Genomic DNA, 19,870 nt, shown 5'->3' on the forward strand with positions numbered 1-19,870 from the left:
AAAAAAGCAGTGCGCTCATGTGACGAAACCGGGATATAAAGGGTTAAAATCCGCGAAATGTAATTAAAACTTGACATGAATATTTCAAGGAGAAGTAGGTCTAAAAGATTGGCTAATTTAAAGTGGAATAAAATATTAATATATAAATTTTTTATAGCACTTTTTGGGCGTGGTCGATAGTGTGCATTTTATGAAATGCGCTCCTGGAAAAAAAAAAAAAAGGCGATCGAAATGACTGTTGGTGCCAATCTTTAGTCCATCTAAAGGCCTAATTATAATAACAAACAAATATTACTTCAAATGTTTTTTTTGGAAAATATTTAGTTTTTTTGTTTTTTGGGGCTAAAAAAACAGGGCGCTCATGTAATAAAACTGGGATTTAAAGGGTTAAAACAATGAAAATATAATTAAAACTTGACATGGATATTTTAAGCAGAAGTAGTTTTAAAAGATTGACTAATTTAAAGTAGAAAAAAATATTGATATATAACATTTTTAGAGCACTTTTGGGGCGGGACCATTTTTGGTCCCGAGGTTCACGAAAGGATGGGATTTTGAGGTTTTACCAAGGCAGCCAGGGTCACGGTGGGCTGGAGGCTATACTTCAGGTGACACTGGGACAATGATGGGGTACTTCTTGGACAGGCAGCACAGTCCATCGCAAAAGAACAGGCAGCAGGTAGTTGTGTCACTGTCCACCTGATCAATCCAGTATGCAGCCTTTCCTAGTTTCTTATTGGTCTACCAAGTATTGAGAGAAATATGGTGGTTTGGAACAAATCTACTTAAAAAAACAAAGGTTTGGTTCTGTCATGCATGTGTATTGATGAATACTCTGTTCTAGGTAATCCATCACGGGAGTTCACTTCCTACAGGAATATTAACAGTCTTGTTACGACTAAAACCACGCAGCCATAGATAAATAGCTTTTGGCTGAAACAGCTTTAATGGCATCTTCAATCATAAACTCAGTACTTTATTGTGAGTAAAGTGTTCAACTTTGGGGTTTTTTCGTCCTAATGGAGAATTTTAGACGTCACTGGACTGTGAAAAAAGATGTCTCTTTAGCAGACACTGACACACACACTTGTGCACGTACCCAGCAAATGCAGTGAGGGCTGTGCAGGAATAAGGGGCCCAGGAGATGACAAACAGGAGGATGACGATGAGTGCAATTTTAGCCATCTTCCATTCGCTCCTCATTTTATGGAACCTCTTTGCAGAGTCTCTGGTCCCCTCGCAGTTGATCTTTGTTATTGCCCTGTGACGCACAGACATGCCCACCACCAGTAAAAATAGTTATCGAAAGCCGTCGTCTATAATAAATAATATAAATTGTAATTTTACTGTGATAACAGACCCTCGTTTGTAATTCATTTTTATGGTTAACTTGTTGATATTCACACAGCTGTGGGAGTGTGTCACAGGAGGAGACCTTCGAGAATAATAGCCATAAATGGTGTTGATGTTCGTGTGTGCATGAACAGTACCAACCGCGTTGTGTGTCGAATGGCTCTGAAGATACAGCAATAGCAGAAAATGATGACAAAGAGAGGGATGAAGAAGACAAAGGTGAAGAGCAGCATGGTGTAGGAGCGGACGGAAGGGGTGAACGTCATGTAGTCCCAGGAACAAGACGTCATCAGACCCTCCGGGACGTAGGCACCTTTGGGAGGACATAAACTCTTTTGGTCATTTTCCACATCATTAAATCTGACATTTCTCTCCTGCCTCTTTGCTCCTGAAAAGTCTTTGACTTCATACTTCTGCATTTTGAACATGTTTGTGCCTACTACTTCAATAAAGGGCTGCCGGTAGAGTATGTGAGTCTTGTATGAATGGAGTTTACTATATGGCCAACCTTTTACCACATTGATTTATTTTGTCTATTCAGTGGACAGAAAAATGGAAGAAAACACTGTTTTATATAAGATGTATGGAAGGAAATCCATCCTATAACTGCTAAACACCTAAACAACCTTGAAGACAATGAATGAAAGAGCCAATAGCCTTTGGAAATACAGGTAACAAAGCATAAATAGGGAATACAGAATTAAGCTGCATTACTGGTTTGTACTGTTTATGTAATTTATCCTCTCTCACTGTATTTTATTGGAGTCACTGAGATATTTCTTTGAAATCCTGAAGAGGTTTTTTTTGGCATTGTTTGTGGGGCTTTCCATTGATTGTCACTCCCTGAGACTAGACTTGAATTTGTAAAATGACCACAGCTTCTTAAGAATGCATAACATACCAATGGAAAATCAATTAAGAGCCTTGCCATGGTATACACACTCCCTGGTGGTGGTGGCACTGGATAAAGAATGAGTCAATGCACATTCAAGTCAAACACATCTCCCCTGTGGTTCCACTGTTTCTGGCACATTGTCCAAAAGCACCTTTATTTTTAATCAATCAGTATTAGTGACACGTTCGAGTTTACTTTTATTTCCAGCCACGGTTATGTTATGGTTAGGCTTAATAAGAAGCCATGTTGTAGATTTTAAGTTAAAACCTTCAACCTTTTCAGAAAAAGCTTGGATTTATTGAGATTAAGAAAAGGGAGAAGGCTTTCAATGGTGCTGCCATGTAACCCATTATGTACTACCACCATGGAGTCCTTTGTGGAGGCGACATCATGCTGTGACAGGCTATGTAAGTGTCTAAATCTTACTATTGTATGCATTTATTTGTTTTGTTTTTTTTCTTACCCTACACCTCTATCAATCATAATTGCTAGCTGTATTTTGTTGTCTTAATCAGTCCTCCCACACTTTCTGGACAGGCCTAAGCTTAAGTGTCTATGATTTTAATAATGTAGACTTGTTCTTCATGGGTTGCAGCAGTTGCTTTCACAGCTGGAGTTGTACTTTGTGATACTTGAACAAGATGTGGACAGAAATACCCCTCCCCTAAATCAAACACAGTACAGGAAAAGCCAAAAGCTAATATGAGAGCGATGGCTCAAACACAGCTCTGTGGTGGTACGCACAGCTTTGCAGACCATTGTCTACATGTTGTAGCTGTTTACTCTCACCAGGTGGCAATGTCACAAGCAACCATACTTCTGCTTGGGATGTTGTTGGGCCTAGCCAGAGAAGTTACATGCAAAGAGTTAAAATAGTGAAACAGCTAAAAACAGTGGAAAGTGTCCACCATCTGTGCCTCTCATGTTGAACTTTTTGTCTTAAATTTTTTCCCCCATTCTTCTCTTGTTTGTATTGAACTCGGCTCCTTTTTCTTGTTATGGTCCACTTTTCAACCAGTCAGCGTTTAACCTTCGCATAGCTTAATCAATGTTAAGGTGTCAGGTCCTTGGAGGACTGCACACAAGCATATTTGCATTGGTAGCATCCCCCTTTGTGTGTACTCTGCAAATGCGAGTACCTTCACAAACAGATGCAAATGTGGTACCATAAAACGTGTGAGGCTGCAGAGCCTCAGTAAAACTGTTCCACTATCATATCCATCAAGTGTTTTAATGATTCACGTGAAATGTTCATTTTTTTCCGTGCTGAAAAGGCAAACCAAGATCTCTTTGAAATAATGCCACACTTTTCATCAGGAAATACAAATGCTGCCATTAGTTAGATCAGTTGGAAATAAGTAGCTAGACAGAGATTCAAAAACTATATCGCTATATCACACTGATAATCATTATTAAACATCCAGGTCACTGAATAAAATTGTACTCACTCCAGCCAAAGAAGGGCGGCAGACTCCAGCCCACTGAATAGACCCAGGCAACAGCCACAGTGGTGAATGCTTTCTTACGAGACATCACCCCGAGGGAAGCCAGAGGCCTGGTGATCACCACGTACCGGTCCACTGCAATCACCATCAGTGTCATCATACTGCAGATACCGAAGAGAGCTCCACAGAAGGCGTACAGCTCACAACCTGGGTAGGAAATGTCAACATGTGCTCATGTTAATACTGACCACATCTGATTGTATAATCACAAATAATTGTAGTAAAAACTACAGTGATAGCAGACAAAGTGGTTAACTCTCTAACTGCAATGTTTAGTTAGGTTTAGCTTTCTATTCCTAAGGGGAACATTTTTGCTGGTTGACCATTTGAGATCTATGCTTCATAGTCTATACAATTGGACTGTAAGAATTTCTTAGAGTCAAGTGACAAAAACTGCATTCTTCAATTACCACTTGAGGCTTGCTCCCTGTTGAAATTTCCAGCTATTAATAATCCAAAAAGCATGGTACAAGTAGGAAAAGAGCTAAAAGCTCTGCAGCTTCATAACATGTAAAGTGTTCAGTTCCCTTTTTATAAATGTATAGCACCAATTTGCAACACAAGTTCCTTCACAGTGCTTTATCTTATATAGGCCCTATAAGGAAGAACTTCCACATCACAACCTAGCCATGAGGGCTGCAAACAGATGTACTCCCCATGACGGTCTCGAGGCAGAATAAATGGAGAGAGTTGCATCAGGAAGAACATTTGGTATAAAATAATTGCCAAATCAAAAATAGCCATTATCATGCAGGCATTATTGTGTTAGCAATGACAGACACGAGTGCTGTTGACCGGCAAGGTGCTTGTTGTAACTAGGATACTGCTGAGTAAAGAGAAAGAGGAGACAGCGTGTTTGAAGTAAGTAAGTAAGTAAGTAAAATTTTATTTATATAGCACATTTCTAGATAGAGATCACAAAGTGCTTTACAAGATATAACAGATTAAAAAGACAAAATACAAACAAAGTTAGCAAAAGGCAGTTTTAAAAAGATGTGTTTTTAGCTGTTTTTTAAAAGTAATCAATGAATCAGCGGATCGTAAGTCCTGAGGAAGGGAATTCCACAGTCTGGCGGCCACAGTAGCAAAAGCTCTATCACCCCTAGTTTTCAGTCTCGTATACTGAATGACAAGTAAGCCCTGACTACTCGACCTCAGAGACCTACTAGGGGCATAGGGCTGTAAAAGTTCAATAATATATGGTGGTGCTTGTTGTTGAAGAGCCTTGAAAGTTAAAACCAAAATCTTAAACTGGACTCTAAATTCAACAGGAAGCCAATGTAACTGCATGAGCAACAGTGTTATATGTGAAAATTTAGAAGCTTTCGTCAAAAGTCTTGCTGCAGCATTCTGAACGATCTGCAGACGCTCCAAAGAACCTTTATTTAAACAAGTAAACAGGGAATTGCAATAGTCCAGTCGTGAAGAGATAAAAGCATGAATAACAATCTCCAGTTCGGTATAGGATATAATAGAGCTCAATTTAGAAATATTTCTTAAATGATAAAAGCAAGACCGAACAAGAGATTTAACATGACTATCTAACGTAAGAGCAGGATCAAGGATAATCCCTAAGTTCCTGACAGATGGTTTTACAAACGTTGAAAGAGGACCAAGAGCATTTATTATACTGGGTATATGTCTATCTGGGGCACATAAGAGGACTTCGGTTTTACTTTCATTTAGTTGGAGGAAGTTTTCAGCCATCCAGCCTTTAATGGTTTCCAAGCACACATTTAAAAGCCGCAGCTTAGAAGCCTCTTCCGGTTTAAAAGATATATAGAGTTGGATATCGTCTGCATAACAATGGTAACAAATATCCTCAAAAGGGCTCAAAATGTGCTGGAGAGGGAGTAAATAAACTAGAAACAGTAATGGCCCTAGCACAGAGCCTTGTGGCACACCAAAAGACAGGGACGCAGAAGATGATCTATACTTAGAAACTGCCACAGAAGAATATCGTTCAGAGAGATACGAGGAGAACCATTTCAATGCAGTCCCAGAGACACCAACCCAGTGTTTCAGCCTGTTAAGTAAAATATAGTGGTCAACAGTATCAAAGGCCGACGTAAGATCCAACATTAAGAGAACAGAACATTTACCTGCATCGCTTTGTAACAAAATGTCATTAGAAACTCTAAGAAGGGCTGTTTCAGTGGAATGAACTTTACGAAAGCCAGATTGAAATTTGTCGAAAATACTATATTTATCTAAAACTGCTGTAAGCTGCTTAGCCACGATCTTCTCTAGAATCTTAGCAATTAACGGAATTTTTGAGATCGGTCTATAATTGCTAGTGAGAGATGGGTCCAGCATAGGCTTTTTTAACAAGGGATGTATAACAGCAGTTTTAAAATAGGCAGGGACTATGCCCGAGGCCAAGGAGGTATTAATTATAGTAAGAATACAGGGACCAGTAGAGTAAAAGACATTTTTAAATAATGATGCAGGTAAAAAATCAAGAGAGCAAGAGGATAATTTTGTTGCACTAACTATTTTTCCCAGCTCTGGTAGTGAAACAGGTGAAAAACCTTCTAAAACAACAGGCCGAGCTGGCGTGGGAACAGACAGTGCAGACGCTGAAAAAGACAGGTTTTTCCTTATGTTGCTAATTTTTTCTAAAAAGAAAGCAAGAAAAGTTTCACAATCTTCAACAGAAGAAATAATAGCAGCAGGTGGAGCAGGAGTAATAATATTAGTAATAGTATCAAATAAAACTTTAGGATTACCTCTGCTCCTTGCAACCAACTGAGAAAAGTAAGCAGCCCTCGCAACTCTAATAGCATTGTTAAAGAAGGCTAAAAGATCCTTTAAATGAAGGAGATGAACATTTAAGTGAGTTTTCCTCCATAACCGCTCAGTTTTACGACAATTACGTTTTATAAGACGAATGTTGTCATTTAACCAGGGTACAGACTTGGAAACAGGCACAGGTCTCATTTTAATCGGACAGATTTCATCTAAGATCGAAAGACAATGATAATTGAATAGATCTATAGAAAAATCAACATCGTTTTGTGGGGATAATGTTAAATTAAAAACATCAGAGAACTTCTGTGCTGTGGAGGAGTCTAAAGTGCGGGAAATAACTGTCCGATGAACAGGAGACATAGGCTCATAAAAAGACATATTAAAAAAGACACAATAATGGTCAGAAATAAAAATGTCCTTAGAACAGATATAATCAATATTCAGACCCAAAGAAAAAACAAGGTCCAGTGTATGGCCTTTGTTATGTGTGGGGCCAGATACATGTTGGATAAAATGAAAAGAGTCCATGATACTGGTAAAACTCCTAGCAAAGAGGTCGGACTCATCATCAATATGTATATTAAAATCTCCCACAAGAAGCAATTTAGACAACCTCATAGTAGAGGACAGAAAATCACTAAACTCGGCTAAAAACGAGTTGTTTGGGCCAGGAGGGCGATAGACCAACGCACAGTAAAAAGGATCCTTCTTTCCAATTTTGATGAGCTGCAGTTCAAAAGACAGAAAGTGTCCAACTTTCACTGAACGGCAGTTAAAACGGCTCCGATATGCCACCGCGAGGCCTCCTCCACGACCAGATCCTCGAGGCTGGCTAATGACAGAGAAGCCATTTGGGCACATTTCAATAGTAGACGAATAATCCGACCCCCGTTGCCAGGTCTCAGTCAAGAACAGGAAGTCCAGATTTTTAGAAACAATAAAATCGTTAAGCACAAACGATTTATTCGTCAAAGATCGGGCATTAAAGAGCGCCAGGCTGGAGGAAAAAAGGAAGAGCACAGGGAAGGTTTTTGGATGTTGTGAAGGAGGACGTACAGAGCGTATGAAGGAATAGGGTGAGATGGAGGCAGGTGATTGATTGGTGATGGAGCAGGTGAAAGATAAGGAATGTCTTAAGGGTCGCTATGACTAACAAGTGGATACCAACACAAGCAGCAGTAGGTAGTAAGGGAACCTCACAAACAGGTGGTTGACATCATGATGGCTATTTCCATCTATTATGTACAGTTTGTTGTCACATGCAGCGTTAGCATGAAATTCATAGTTTTTCGATCCTTTTTTTTTTCAATTATCACGGTAAAAAAAGACCCAAAACAGTTTATTTAAATAATTTGATTGGCACTTAATTTCATGCTACATTTCGAAGTATAATGAGATAAATGAGATATGAAATGCTGGAAAAGAGCTCTAGGTTAGCGATTACACTTAACATCATTTGCAGACAAGTGTATGTGGTGAATTAGAAATGAGAGAAAATGTGAGGGAAATAGAAAGCAGGGAGTGTGAAACCTAATGTTTATATAATGAAAAATGTGTCAGAATATTTTAACATGCTGTCTTTTTTTAGAGAGACACATTGTTGGCATATTTACACTTAATGTATCCATGAGGAAATCTAATAGATACACTTGTGGAAATATATTCATGCAGATGACACGCATGACAAACGACAAGCATTCACTCATCATTTCATCAGCTGTTTTTCCTCCAGGCTGTAGTTTTGTAATTACCATTGACCTGTCACACGTCATATAATCACAACATCAAGTCCAAGCATATGACAAACTCTGTGCTGGCTTTGTGATGAAACTCAAACAAATGCAGGCGATTAAGGCAGTTTAATATAGTGTACATCAACACATCTGTGTGTGTGCGTGTGTTCAAAAGCCAAATGCTGAAGCTAATAAATTCCAGACTGGTTCACAATAAACAGCAGATGTTTTCTGAAGAAGAACAATATTTTTAAGTCCTGAGGCATTTGCTGTAACAACAATGCTGAGAGCATAGTGAAGTCCACATGCTTTATAAGAGGGGAAAAAATTTATGAGATTGTTTTTATGCAAAATGTGGAAATATGCAATAAAAACCGACATTTAAATCTAAAAACAAAATAATAAAAATTGTCATTTGCATATGATAGATAAGTTAAACTACAACGTCCAGTGAATATCCAGAAGAAGAAAAAGTATGGCATGTGAAAGCATCAGATTCATTAGAACCAAGGTGGACAAATAAATACATTCAACAATTTTAAATGCTGAATAATCTATGATATCTAAAATGTTTTGCAGTGTTTGGAATTTGGCTGGAGCTCATTTAATTATGGCATCTTGTGACACTTTATCTTTATCCATTTTCTTTGTCGCTTCACCAAATAATGTTGCAGGTGTACAGTAGCCAATCCCTGCTGATACTGGGCGATAGCCAAGGAACACCCATCAGTCAATCATAAGGTTTCCACACAGAGAGACAGACAACAATTCACTCTAACAACCAGCCAACAGTCCATCAAATGTAAAACCTGCTTGCTTTGAGTTTCACTTCATTTGCTCTTCTTGTTTTCATTTGATTTTTTTCCCCTAGCAGCTTATTTATATCACAGGATACTCAAATCAAAATATACCATCAGTCACATTTTTCATATTTCTCATATTTAAGCCCCTGGATTCATTCATTCATTCATGTATAAAAACATGTCACAAACACCAGTAAAAGCTATTAAATCGATAACAAGAAACTGAAAAGCCTTGATAGCTGTATAGGATCAGTCTTTGTGAAGCAGTTTTAAACTTCAGGTTATAGCTACATAGCCCTAAACTATAGCGACTCTACACCCACACTTGTGGGTAAATGTGTTAAAAAATACCACCCAGTTTGAATGTTATCGATCTATTGACTGACACAAGTAGGTGGTCTCCTACAATCTTGTGAAAAACCAAGAACACCCCATGAATTAGCTGAAACACCTTTAACAGCAATAACTTGAAGTGATTGTTTTCTGTATAACTTTATTAATCTCTCACATCGCTGGTAAGGAATTTTAGCCCGTTTGTTTTCATGGGGTTTGCATTTGTCTATTCACTGCTCTCTTAAGGTTCTGCCACAACACTTCAGTCTGGTTACTGGTGCTGACTGTTAACTGTTATGACCAAACATCATTACTTTGGTATCATCTGTCCAAACAACATTGAAGACTTGTGGTTTGCTTAGTGGCAAACACTCAGCATGTTATCGTGTGCAAGAAATTAAATGTGCTATTGTTTCTAACATTTTGAATGTTGCATTTGAAAGCTTGTCAATAAATGTGTGTCAAATATAAACATACTGGAATAATATGGGTAACTTCAACCTCTGTGGTCTTCTAGTAAATCAAATCAAATCTATGTGACATCATTTCATCAGTGGGGCAGTGTTTGCCTCACAGCAAGCAGGTCCTGGATTTAAATCCAGCAGCTGGCTGGGGTCACATTATCCATGGGCCTGTGTGGGTTCCTCCTGCTTGTTAGACACATTGGTTACTCTGTGTCTCTATCTTAGATCTTTCTTAGTGATAGACTAGTGAGCTGTCCAGGGAGTACCCTGCCTCTCAGCCCAGGATGGGCAGGGTACCACATTGCTACCCTGACAAGCGATTAAGAAAATGAATTAATAGATGACATCATTTCATTGTGTATAATTGTTGCCTGAACTGAAGAAACCAGATGGTCACTAAAGTTTATTCTTTGAGGAAAATCAATGTCCCTGCAATAGACAGACTGACAGATCATCCACCTAACCTCCTAAAACTGCCACTCACAGAATCCCTAGAGCAGAGGTTGGCAACCCATGGCTCTTTAACAGCTAAAGAGCCGCATGCAGCTTGCAAACAACAGATTACAATTCGGGCTAACCCTAACGCTATTAATAAATGTACTCCATGTATTAATTTAACCTCTCCCAATTACATCTGTCATGCATCTGCCCTAAGGCACAACAGAAAAATCCCATTATTAATTAATGTATTGAGATTTTGTTTAAAGGTACAGTGTGTAACATCTTGCCACTAGATGTCAGTACATTACAGATTGCACCCAAAATAAAAACAGCTTTCTTACCTCTCCCAGGTCAAATGCATAATCTTAGCTACTGTGTCTGCTGTGGGACAAACACCTCTAGCCATTGTTCATCTGCAGTGAGTGTAGGTTTTTGGGCCACTGTTTACTTCAGCTATCAATATGTGTTCCGGTATATTTACTTCAGAGGAGACTATAAAACCTTTTGAAAGCAATCTGATATGAGCTGATGTATCAGTGAAGCTCACTTCTGACCAGTGACACCAATCCTGAGATGAGTTGTTGAGTATATTTGACACTGTTAGCCAGCTTTCTTTGAAGTGGATCTAACATTGATGGACTCTGGCTTGCAGCAAATAAACTCTCAATGATGTGAGAATGTAATAAAATTATTTATGTGTTTATCAGATGGAAAATGTAATCTTTGGGACACTCAAGCCTAACATTAGCTTTTATATTTTCTTTAGCTTATAACCAGCTGTTGTTGTTTAGCTGGCTTGTTGTTAGCTTTCTGCTGACAATATGTAATTGCAAAAATATTGAGAACAAATAAGCATGTTCATGCACATTGTCATGTCTTAAAACCCTGATTTAAATTCAAGAGATGAGGCTTAAGCTGACGAGAAAGAGGATGAGGAAGAAGAGAGTGCAATGGTGGGGGAGGAAATAACCGTGATGAGAAAGCGATGATGAAACTATACATGTAAAAATGTCAAAAACTCATATACAGTTTAACAGAGCTATCTGTAATCTTTAAAATAAAATAAACGTATTAAGTGTTCAATGTATGTGCTCGATTCTCTAGCCACATACATAAAACATTATTACCAAAAAATGTCCACCTCACTATATTTAAGATGATGGGGCAATGATTTGGCTTCAACAAACAGGTGCTCACTCATATGTATTTTTAATGGATTCATTTTATTTTATTTTAGAACACATTAGGTTTAATTTTACATGGATATTCTATTCACGTGAAATTATCTTAAAAAATGACTTACTGCACCTTAAAAAAAACACACATAAATTGCAAGACTCACCCGGTTTACTTGCTTTATTTTTTCATTTCATAATCTGAATCTTGTTCTGTCTTTTACAAAGGATAACTGGGTAGGAGGATGGCCAAGGCTAGAATTAAAAAAAAAGGAAGCAAACGCCCCCCTGCAGTAACCACCGCTGAGACTTGAGCTCCAGCTCTGACAGCCATTGGCTGTCTTCATCAAGGTCAGGACACCTCCTGAAGGCGCCTCGACTACCAGTGTTTGATCAGTGGAGTGTGTTGCCTCTTTAAAAACCTCTCAATACGACATCTGCTCATGAATGATACCTCCCTCCGAATGCATTCATGTAAAACACGCTATCATCCTGCACGTCTGATTATGAGTAACCCTACTGCACAGTGTTTTTTATTTTAAACTGTGACAGAAAAGCAATCATACGGGGTGACAGCTGTGTTTCTGTGTGTGTATCTGTGTGAGAACATTCACTGAACTGTATGTCACAATGAAAAGGTTAAAGTTACAGGTGGAATTCAAAGTGTGTGTGCCTGCACATATAAAAGACTGTTTAAAGTCTGTAAAGTCTGTAAGTGCAACATGTTACGTAATTGAGTTAAAAATGTTAAGCTTTGTATGTGCACAGTGTTGCACCTTTCTTCCCAAAGATCCAGTGTTTGTGCATGCTGTTGATGAAGAAGATGGGCGTCTGCGTGAGACACATGAGGAAGTCTGTGACTGCCAGATTAATAATGAAAATGTTGGATGGTGTCCTCAGGCTTCGGCTCCTGCATACAAACATAAAGCTGTCATGCTTAATGAACTGGGAATAAATAAGTCACAACATATTCTATTATCAGAGAGATATGCAAAAGTAACTGTGGGACATTCATTTAAATCAGTCACATAAGCAGAAAAGAAATACCTGCAAAAAGCATATATGACCAGGAAGTTTCCCAGCAAGCCTGTGATGCCTACAGCAAGGATGACAACACCAATAGTGTAGTGAGCGTGGTCTGGAACATCTACGGTTGGAAATGGGTAGTCTCTGACCATGGAACCCTGCAACAGGACAACAGGAAGCAATTGCTTTTAATTCATGAAAGGACAGTGAAGAATTCAAAATCTAAAGAAAAACTGAAAAAGAAAAGGAAAATAATAATTATTGTAGTAATTGGGATGATTTAAATCTCATTAAATCTTAAATGGAGAGGAATAGAAGCTTGCAGTGGAAAGGAAAACAAAACAAATACTCATGTAAAAAATGGGCTTAAGCTGTTATTCAGCTGTAATTAATATAGACAACTATGTATACAGTAGGTCTTGAGCCACCCCTCATTTAAAAAAAAAAAATTGCTAGAAAGGAGGAAATGGGCACAAAATGTGCGAAATACATTTTTGGTACGACCACCTACATTTTTAAACACAGGCTGAAATCTTTAAAGTTTTCTTTTCATTTCTTTAAGAAGTCTTCACGAACAGTTGCCAAGGTTACTTGAAGGACAAAGCTCTTCTTTGGATGTTGGCTGCCTTTTGTTCCATTCTCTGTCAAGACGATCCCACAATGCTTCAAAAATGTTTAGGTCGGGGCTCTGAGGTGGCCATGCTTGACTGATAGTGTTCTATTGTGTGTGTGTGTATGTGTGTTTCTTTTTCTTTATCCAGGTATGCTTTTACTGCATTGGTAGAAAGTCATTGTCATGTTAAAAAAATGAAGCCACAACACTTCTTTCCAAATCGTATTGCATGGTTGATCAAAATGTTGCTGTACCCTTTTTTTGTTCACAATTACATAGATTTTGACAAAGATCCCCAACACCACTGATTGAAATGCAGCCACACACCATGACAGAGCTTCCAGCATGTTTTACATATGGCTGCAGACACTCAGTGTACATATTGGCAACAATTTGGACTAAACATCTGTTCAAATTGTTGATTTTTATTGATAAAAAGTCAGTGTTGCCACTATTTTTCAGTCCAGTTCTTATGTAGTTTGGCATATCTCCATCTTTTCTCCCTTTATCTCTTTTAAAGATGGACTGCTTCCCTTTTACTGAAACCATTTCTGGTGAGGCTTCAGTGAACAGTAGATGGATCAGCTGAGGGGCCAGATATCCGCTGTTAAGTCCTTGCTAGATGTTTTTCCTATTTCTATTTCTTAAGAACGTGACTTTTAGATGCTGTTCACCTGCTGTAGATAGTTTTTTCTTCTTCTTGTTGTTCTTTTGTACTCCACTTCTCTAGCTGCCTTCATTCTTTAAAGACACACTGCACACCATGCTGACATATGCACCAAAAGGGAATTACTTTTCTTGTGCAAAAATAAAATTTTATGCCTGTTGAACTGTTACCGTTTGCAGGTTAAGGAACCAAATGCAGACATAGGAGACAGGTGGAATAAACAAAAAGCACACCTTCATTGGTGGATAAAAGTTCAATAACGAAGTCCATAAACACATAAACTCCTATAAATCCAGCAAGAAAAGTGACCCAAAGTAGCACACTGGGAGACTAAACAGATGACTTAACAAAGGACTAAATAAAGGACTAAAGGATGATGTAGTTGTCACACACAAAGAGCCAATCAAGGGAATGAACCACAGCTGAGGGGAAGACACAGGTGCACACAATCAGCACAGTCTCAGGGGAAAATGTGAGACTGAATACAATACACAAGAAAACTAGACAGCAACGTGAAACAGGAAGTGAGTAACAACAATTAAATCAAAAAACTTGGACACAAAGGTAAACTTGACACGGGGGTCCTGCCCTAATTGATATGACTGTTGGGATTCTGTTTTGCTATGATGGGCCATCAGAGTTTAATCAACAAATACCTTAATTGAATTCTGTATATCAATAAATCATGTTCAGTTTCTTCTATTGATCGCTCCTTATTGAACTTTAATATAATCAAGAACTGAAACTAAGAACCTAAAATGGCTGAATCACAGGCCATGACACAAATTACTATATCTTTGCTATTTATGACAGATTCAACCTGATAGTGTGTGTGTGTGTGTGTGTGTGTGTGTGTGTGTGTGTGTGTGTGTGTGTGTGTGTGTGTGTGCAAAACGTGAGTTAAGTGCCTTTCTTTCTTTCTTAAATAATCCATAGGTCAGTGCTAAATGACTTTAAAAAAATAAAATGTATTCCTCTGAAAATGGTCAGCTACGTGGACTAGACTAAAAATGGGTGGAAAAGCAGTTTTGGTCAAATCCATGATTCAGTTCATGCCAAGGTTGGCTATGATTTGGTCAGTACTAAGTACCTTAACTGATAACATTGCATTTGCACTTATTAGCAGGCAAATTTGTCAGTGCATCTTCAAAACTGGATGCACTTTTAACGAGACGCAATCTTGTTACAGTTGCTAACATTCAGCAGGGCTGCAGAATTTGTGCAGTTTTGTACAAGAAGCCCTTTTATCTATATTAAAATACATTACATTGAGTCCTAAGGTTTAAAGTCAAATACAAAGAATCAATTTAAAGAAAGTGCCACAAATTTATCCCTAAAAGATGCACTTAGTTATATTCAACCACTTGCCATTTTAAATGAACTGAAATAAACCAAGGTTGGGTTTTGGGGGGTTTTTGTTGTTGGGTTGTTTTTTTTTTTTTTACCTCAGAAGAAGAAGTTGTGTGTTAATGAAAGGTTTTCATTTGACAGCACCTTATTTTTTCTGAGATGCTGTTTCACCTGAGAGCACACAGCTCCACTTCAGAATTCATATCAGAAATCCTTACACACCCGCCTGCATGAACACTTCCCTTTTGACTCTCCCTGTGTTTCTTTTAGACAGATGCACACCCACCCACACACATATGCACACGGTCCCCAGAACTAGCTCTGCTGAACTAAATCTTCCTTAGCTGCCCTACCGGTCAACTGGAACACGCATATCTTTTTCATTAATCCTGGATGCCACATTTAAGTGTGCATCTGTTTTTTTCTGCTTATTTGACATCCGTTTCAGCTGTTTTTTGTTTGGTTTTTTGCAGAGTCACAAGCTCTTGTTTTTAAATGGAGGAACAGAAAATTGAGGCACAGTTATGGAGGCTAATGAGTGAAAATGTGGTGGAAAATGAAGTTTGCATGCATGCATGATGCTGTCATGAGGGATGCGTTGGATAACACAGTTCAGTTTTTCTCTGCTGGATCTGCTTCTCCTCCATGGCCACTGATGATTCCCAATTTGCACAATTTCTCACCTTCCTGACTTTTCCTACAAATCTCTCAATCACTCCTTTCTTTCCCTCTGATGTCCTCTGATGTCACCATTCTCCCAGTTTGAGCAGCTTAGGACCAGATTAATGCCGATCACATGACGACGAGGAAGGAAGGAAACAGCGAGCTGCATAGCACGGAAGGCTCCTCGTCCTCTATGCATTTTCCTACGAGACTTACAGACTAAAATGTTATCTTTATACTCTTGATAGTTAATATGTCTGTGAACGCATACTAAAGCCAGACGCACCAGCATCGCTGAGTTTTTCCTCATCGCTGAAAAACAGCTAATACAAATGTAGTGGTCTAGTGACTGTTTAATGAACAGTGAGATAAGACAGGCAAAGAAAAATAAATGAAGTGAAGCATAAAATTAAGATAAGGGATATATGAGATTGTGAGAGACATCGAAGAAGAGGAACACGAAGAAGAAAAATTATAGGAGTTGAATCTGAATGAAATTAAGACATTTCTTTTGTTTTTAATAATAATAAAAATAAGAAGAACATAGATGCTCATATTTATATCAGTATTTGTTTTATTCTGATTGGGCGCTCCATACAAACAAAATGTTTGAACAGCAGGTGGGTGGAGCTGCTGTGCTCACAGACAGAGCTGTGTGCTCCAGATGACCATATTAGGGATATCCCCTCTCTTTGACAATGAGCGAAGAGTAGAAAAAACTGAGCTCTGAAGCATGAGCTTTTGGCTCACACCGATTACTTACAAATGCTAACCTCAATTTTGAAGATTTGTTTAATTTGAAAATGTGAAGTTGTAACAGTCTGTACTGACAAAAATAAGAAAAAGCACTGTAGGTCCCTTTTTAATTTCTGTAAACATAAAGAGTTTTCAAGCTCAGTATCTTCCCCACACACATGCACAGGCACTGATGAATCTGTGTGCAAAAATTATTAAATCAACATCCCTCTGATGCAGCCATATATGATAAACATAACTGCAGGAGATTCTATGTTTTTATTAAAAACAATTCTGTAGCCACTCAGATATCAGTGAGCTATAGACTTCTGCACATATTAGGAAATAGGAACCATCTCTTATATTTAAAGAGGATCTTATAGTCAGTTCAATACTATAAGTTCATCTTTAATCAAGCACCTTTGATGCTTTTGTTTAGCAGTTCAGAAAAACAATATTGGCATAATCCCTTAAAAGATTTTTTCTGTGAGTAAAATATCTGGGTGAAATCTGGTTGTCAGGAATTAATAAAAGATCATCTAAGAAAATTAGTTATTGGATTTTGTTTTGTGTTGATGTTAGTGCACTGATGTGTGTTGGACATTCACAACCACAACTGACCAACAGGCTGCTGCAAGGAACGTCCATCCAGTTTTTAAAAAATATGTTAAGGTTGTATATTTGCACAATTAAAACCTCATATTCTGGATTTATTCTAGGGCTTAGTTGACTTAACTTTAATCATGTCCTGTCACTCCCATATCTACTGAATGCAAACATAAACAAATAATCAGTAACTGCAATCCAGCAGCCTATTCTATCTCTTTTAAGTGGTAATAGCCTTTTTTTCTTCAGTTGTTCTGAGGCTTAACGGGATTGATAAATGCTGCAGTAACTGCTCAGCTGATTCTCTGCTCACTGAATCTGCCACACCTCAAGAGCAAGTTGTTAATCAGCCTATCAGCATGTTGGCAGAGAAAAGGTTGATCAGAAGATCCCATCTGTTTCTCCAGAAGCTACCCCCAGGCACGGCTCTGTTATCAGCTTTTCCCAGCACTCCCGTGAACACCAGACCACATAAATACAGTGGTTAAAAGCTGCAAGTCTGAGCTTCAAATTCAGAATCCAAACTATACCATTCCCACTTGTTGAACTACATCCAGTGTATCACTTCACCCATGTGTTTCTCAGTACATCTTTAAATCTCCTTTTATAAATCATTCTTAGTCAAGGTCAAAATGGGCTCATGTGGGGCAAAGTTAAACAGTATCTTGTGTTCTATATTCAGTACACACAGATCGTCTAGACGATCACGATGCTACAGATCTGTTTGGGATTTTTTGGATGCGGTGGGTAAACTAATCCTACTCTGAATCAGAGAGGGAGACAAAGAGAAATAGAATCTGATATATACTTGAGGCTGGGTAATGCTTTCCAGCTTGAAAATAACTGTAAATAAGGTAACAGAGGTGTGGACGACTTTAAAACAAATTTCTAAAGCAATTACAAGAAAACAATTAAAATCACTTATCGGTTTGTTTCCATGTGCCTCTGTGCGGACAGAATTTACAAAAAAAAAAAACCAAAAAAACAGTAAAGTTACGTTAAGTCACCTGGAATATTAAAGAACTGTTATTAGTTATTAAGTGTGAAGGAAAAAATGTCCATCCCGGTTTTCCCTCCAAGGCACGAGCGATAAGCAGAGTTCTGTCCTTTCCTTATAAGATTCCTAATTATTTAAAGTAACACTCAGATATGCCATTCAGCGTGTTAGTACGAGCTCGGGAGCAGCTTGGGAGAACAAGAAAACAGAGACTGCTTTAGGTTGCCTTCCCAATCGACTCAAAGGTTTATTTAGTACATAACAGCTTATATAGAGGAAAAAAAGGTTCGTGTGTCAGCTTTCCCAGTTCAAACCGGTACAGACCAAATAAGGAAACGTCTTCCTGCCTTGTGAGCAAAGAAGTATCCTGTGTGTAGTTTATCAGTTCAGCTACAATTTATGATCATCCCAGCAAAATACACTCCTAGACATAGAATACAGAGTTCTTTCATTAGTGAATTCTGAAACAAACCACCTGGCCTTTAACGAGCCTTTTTCTAAGAGATAAAGAAGGGAGGATGGGAGTATGGAAGTGGTCTCGTCTCTGTGGTATTTTCGACCTTGGGGTACCAGCCTGTGAGTCTTACACATTAATTCTTGGGTCACAGAGAAAGAGAAAAACAACTATTAAATGGGCCTTATTGAGTAACTCTTTTCTGTATAATATCACAATAAAACAATATCCTGTAAATGCTACCATGGTATCAAAATATCACAACAAAGTGGATGATGTCCCTGCAAACTGGTATATGAGGACTATTATAAGAAAACTACACGAGGAGCAGGTTAAAATTGATTCGCGCTCTCACCACAGAAGTTAAACCCTAAATACACCCACAGCATCTCTTTACAGCCTCAGCGGAGCAAGCCAGAGAACCACCGGTGATGACGGGATTTGCGCTGCGCTCCTGCTTTCATTCAGGTCCCGCGCTGAATGAACAGAGCGCAGATACGCATGCATGGGGAGGATGCCGCGATTCATTCATTCACAGAGAGGTGACACCTCGCGCACTCTCACTCTCAAACATCTCACGTTTTCTGAATGAAAAAAATAGCGAGTTCCTTTGCCCGTTTTTTCCCCATTTGGGTGGGTTGGTTCACATTTTCGCCTCCTTTACGCATCGATGCAACGCGCAGGGGCTCTCCAGTACAGTCGAGGGATAGTCATTTAAACAAGAAAGGAGAAATCAAGAGTTGTAGCGCGATACTTACAGTTGTAGCCATCGATGAAAGCTCCATGGGCCGGCGAGGGCTGATGGAGGTGATATTCCAGGGTGTACGGGAAGTCGGGTCCGGTGTCGGGAACACCGGTCCAATTAGGAGCTTAGAATCCATTAAAGATCCAAGGTGGTTAATGGAAAAAATAAAGATGTGTGTGTGTGATAAAGTGGAATTGTCAACTGCTGATTCTATATATGAGGTGGTCTAAGAGTCTAAGTGGCCAGTCATTATTCCTACCCTGCTTTCATATCCCACTCTAACAGAAATGTGCTGTTAGTACAGCAGCTGTTGATAGGGTGGGAAAGACCTGCTCTCTCTCTATCTGTGCGTGTGTCTCGCCCAATCCCTTCCCGGGATTGCCTCGGAGTGTGTCAGTGGGTCTGCATATGTACAGGAACACAAGCGGGCTTTAGTTTTTGTTTGTTTATTTAACTTCGAGGAATGAGTGAAGTAGTGTTTCTCCAGATTTGCCTGTTTGCACAGCTTCTCTTCCTACTCCCTCCTGGGTTGGAATTATTATATGTCGTTCCTACTGGTAA

The 19,870-nt window shown here is 38.8% G+C and overlaps 1 protein-coding gene across 4 annotated transcripts in view; it reads right to left on the minus strand.

Moving 5' to 3' along the window:
* The window catches only part of opn4b (opsin 4b), a 37,822-nt gene extending 18,158 nt beyond the window's left edge, over positions 1 to 19,664 (minus strand). For all 4 annotated transcript variants that reach the window (XM_080874029.1, XM_080874030.1, XM_080874028.1 and 1 more), the window contains exons 1-6: positions 19,323 to 19,664; positions 12,501 to 12,637; positions 12,230 to 12,363; positions 3,697 to 3,900; positions 1,495 to 1,666; positions 1,100 to 1,261 (exon numbers count right to left, since the gene is read on the minus strand). In XM_080874029.1, the coding sequence (XP_080730155.1) occupies positions 1,100 to 1,261; positions 1,495 to 1,666; positions 3,697 to 3,900; positions 12,230 to 12,363; positions 12,501 to 12,637; positions 19,323 to 19,445 (932 nt within the window). In that variant the 5' untranslated portion in view covers positions 19,446 to 19,664. The remainder of the gene's footprint in view (positions 1 to 1,099; positions 1,262 to 1,494; positions 1,667 to 3,696; positions 3,901 to 12,229; positions 12,364 to 12,500; positions 12,638 to 19,322) is intronic.
* Between the last annotated feature and the right edge of the window lie 206 nt (positions 19,665 to 19,870).

Source organism: Rhamphochromis sp. 'chilingali' (assembly GCF_963969265.1).
Source record: "Rhamphochromis sp. 'chilingali' genome assembly, chromosome: 22".
In the NCBI taxonomy this organism is placed as follows: Eukaryota; Metazoa; Chordata; class Actinopteri; order Cichliformes; family Cichlidae; genus Rhamphochromis; species Rhamphochromis sp. 'chilingali'.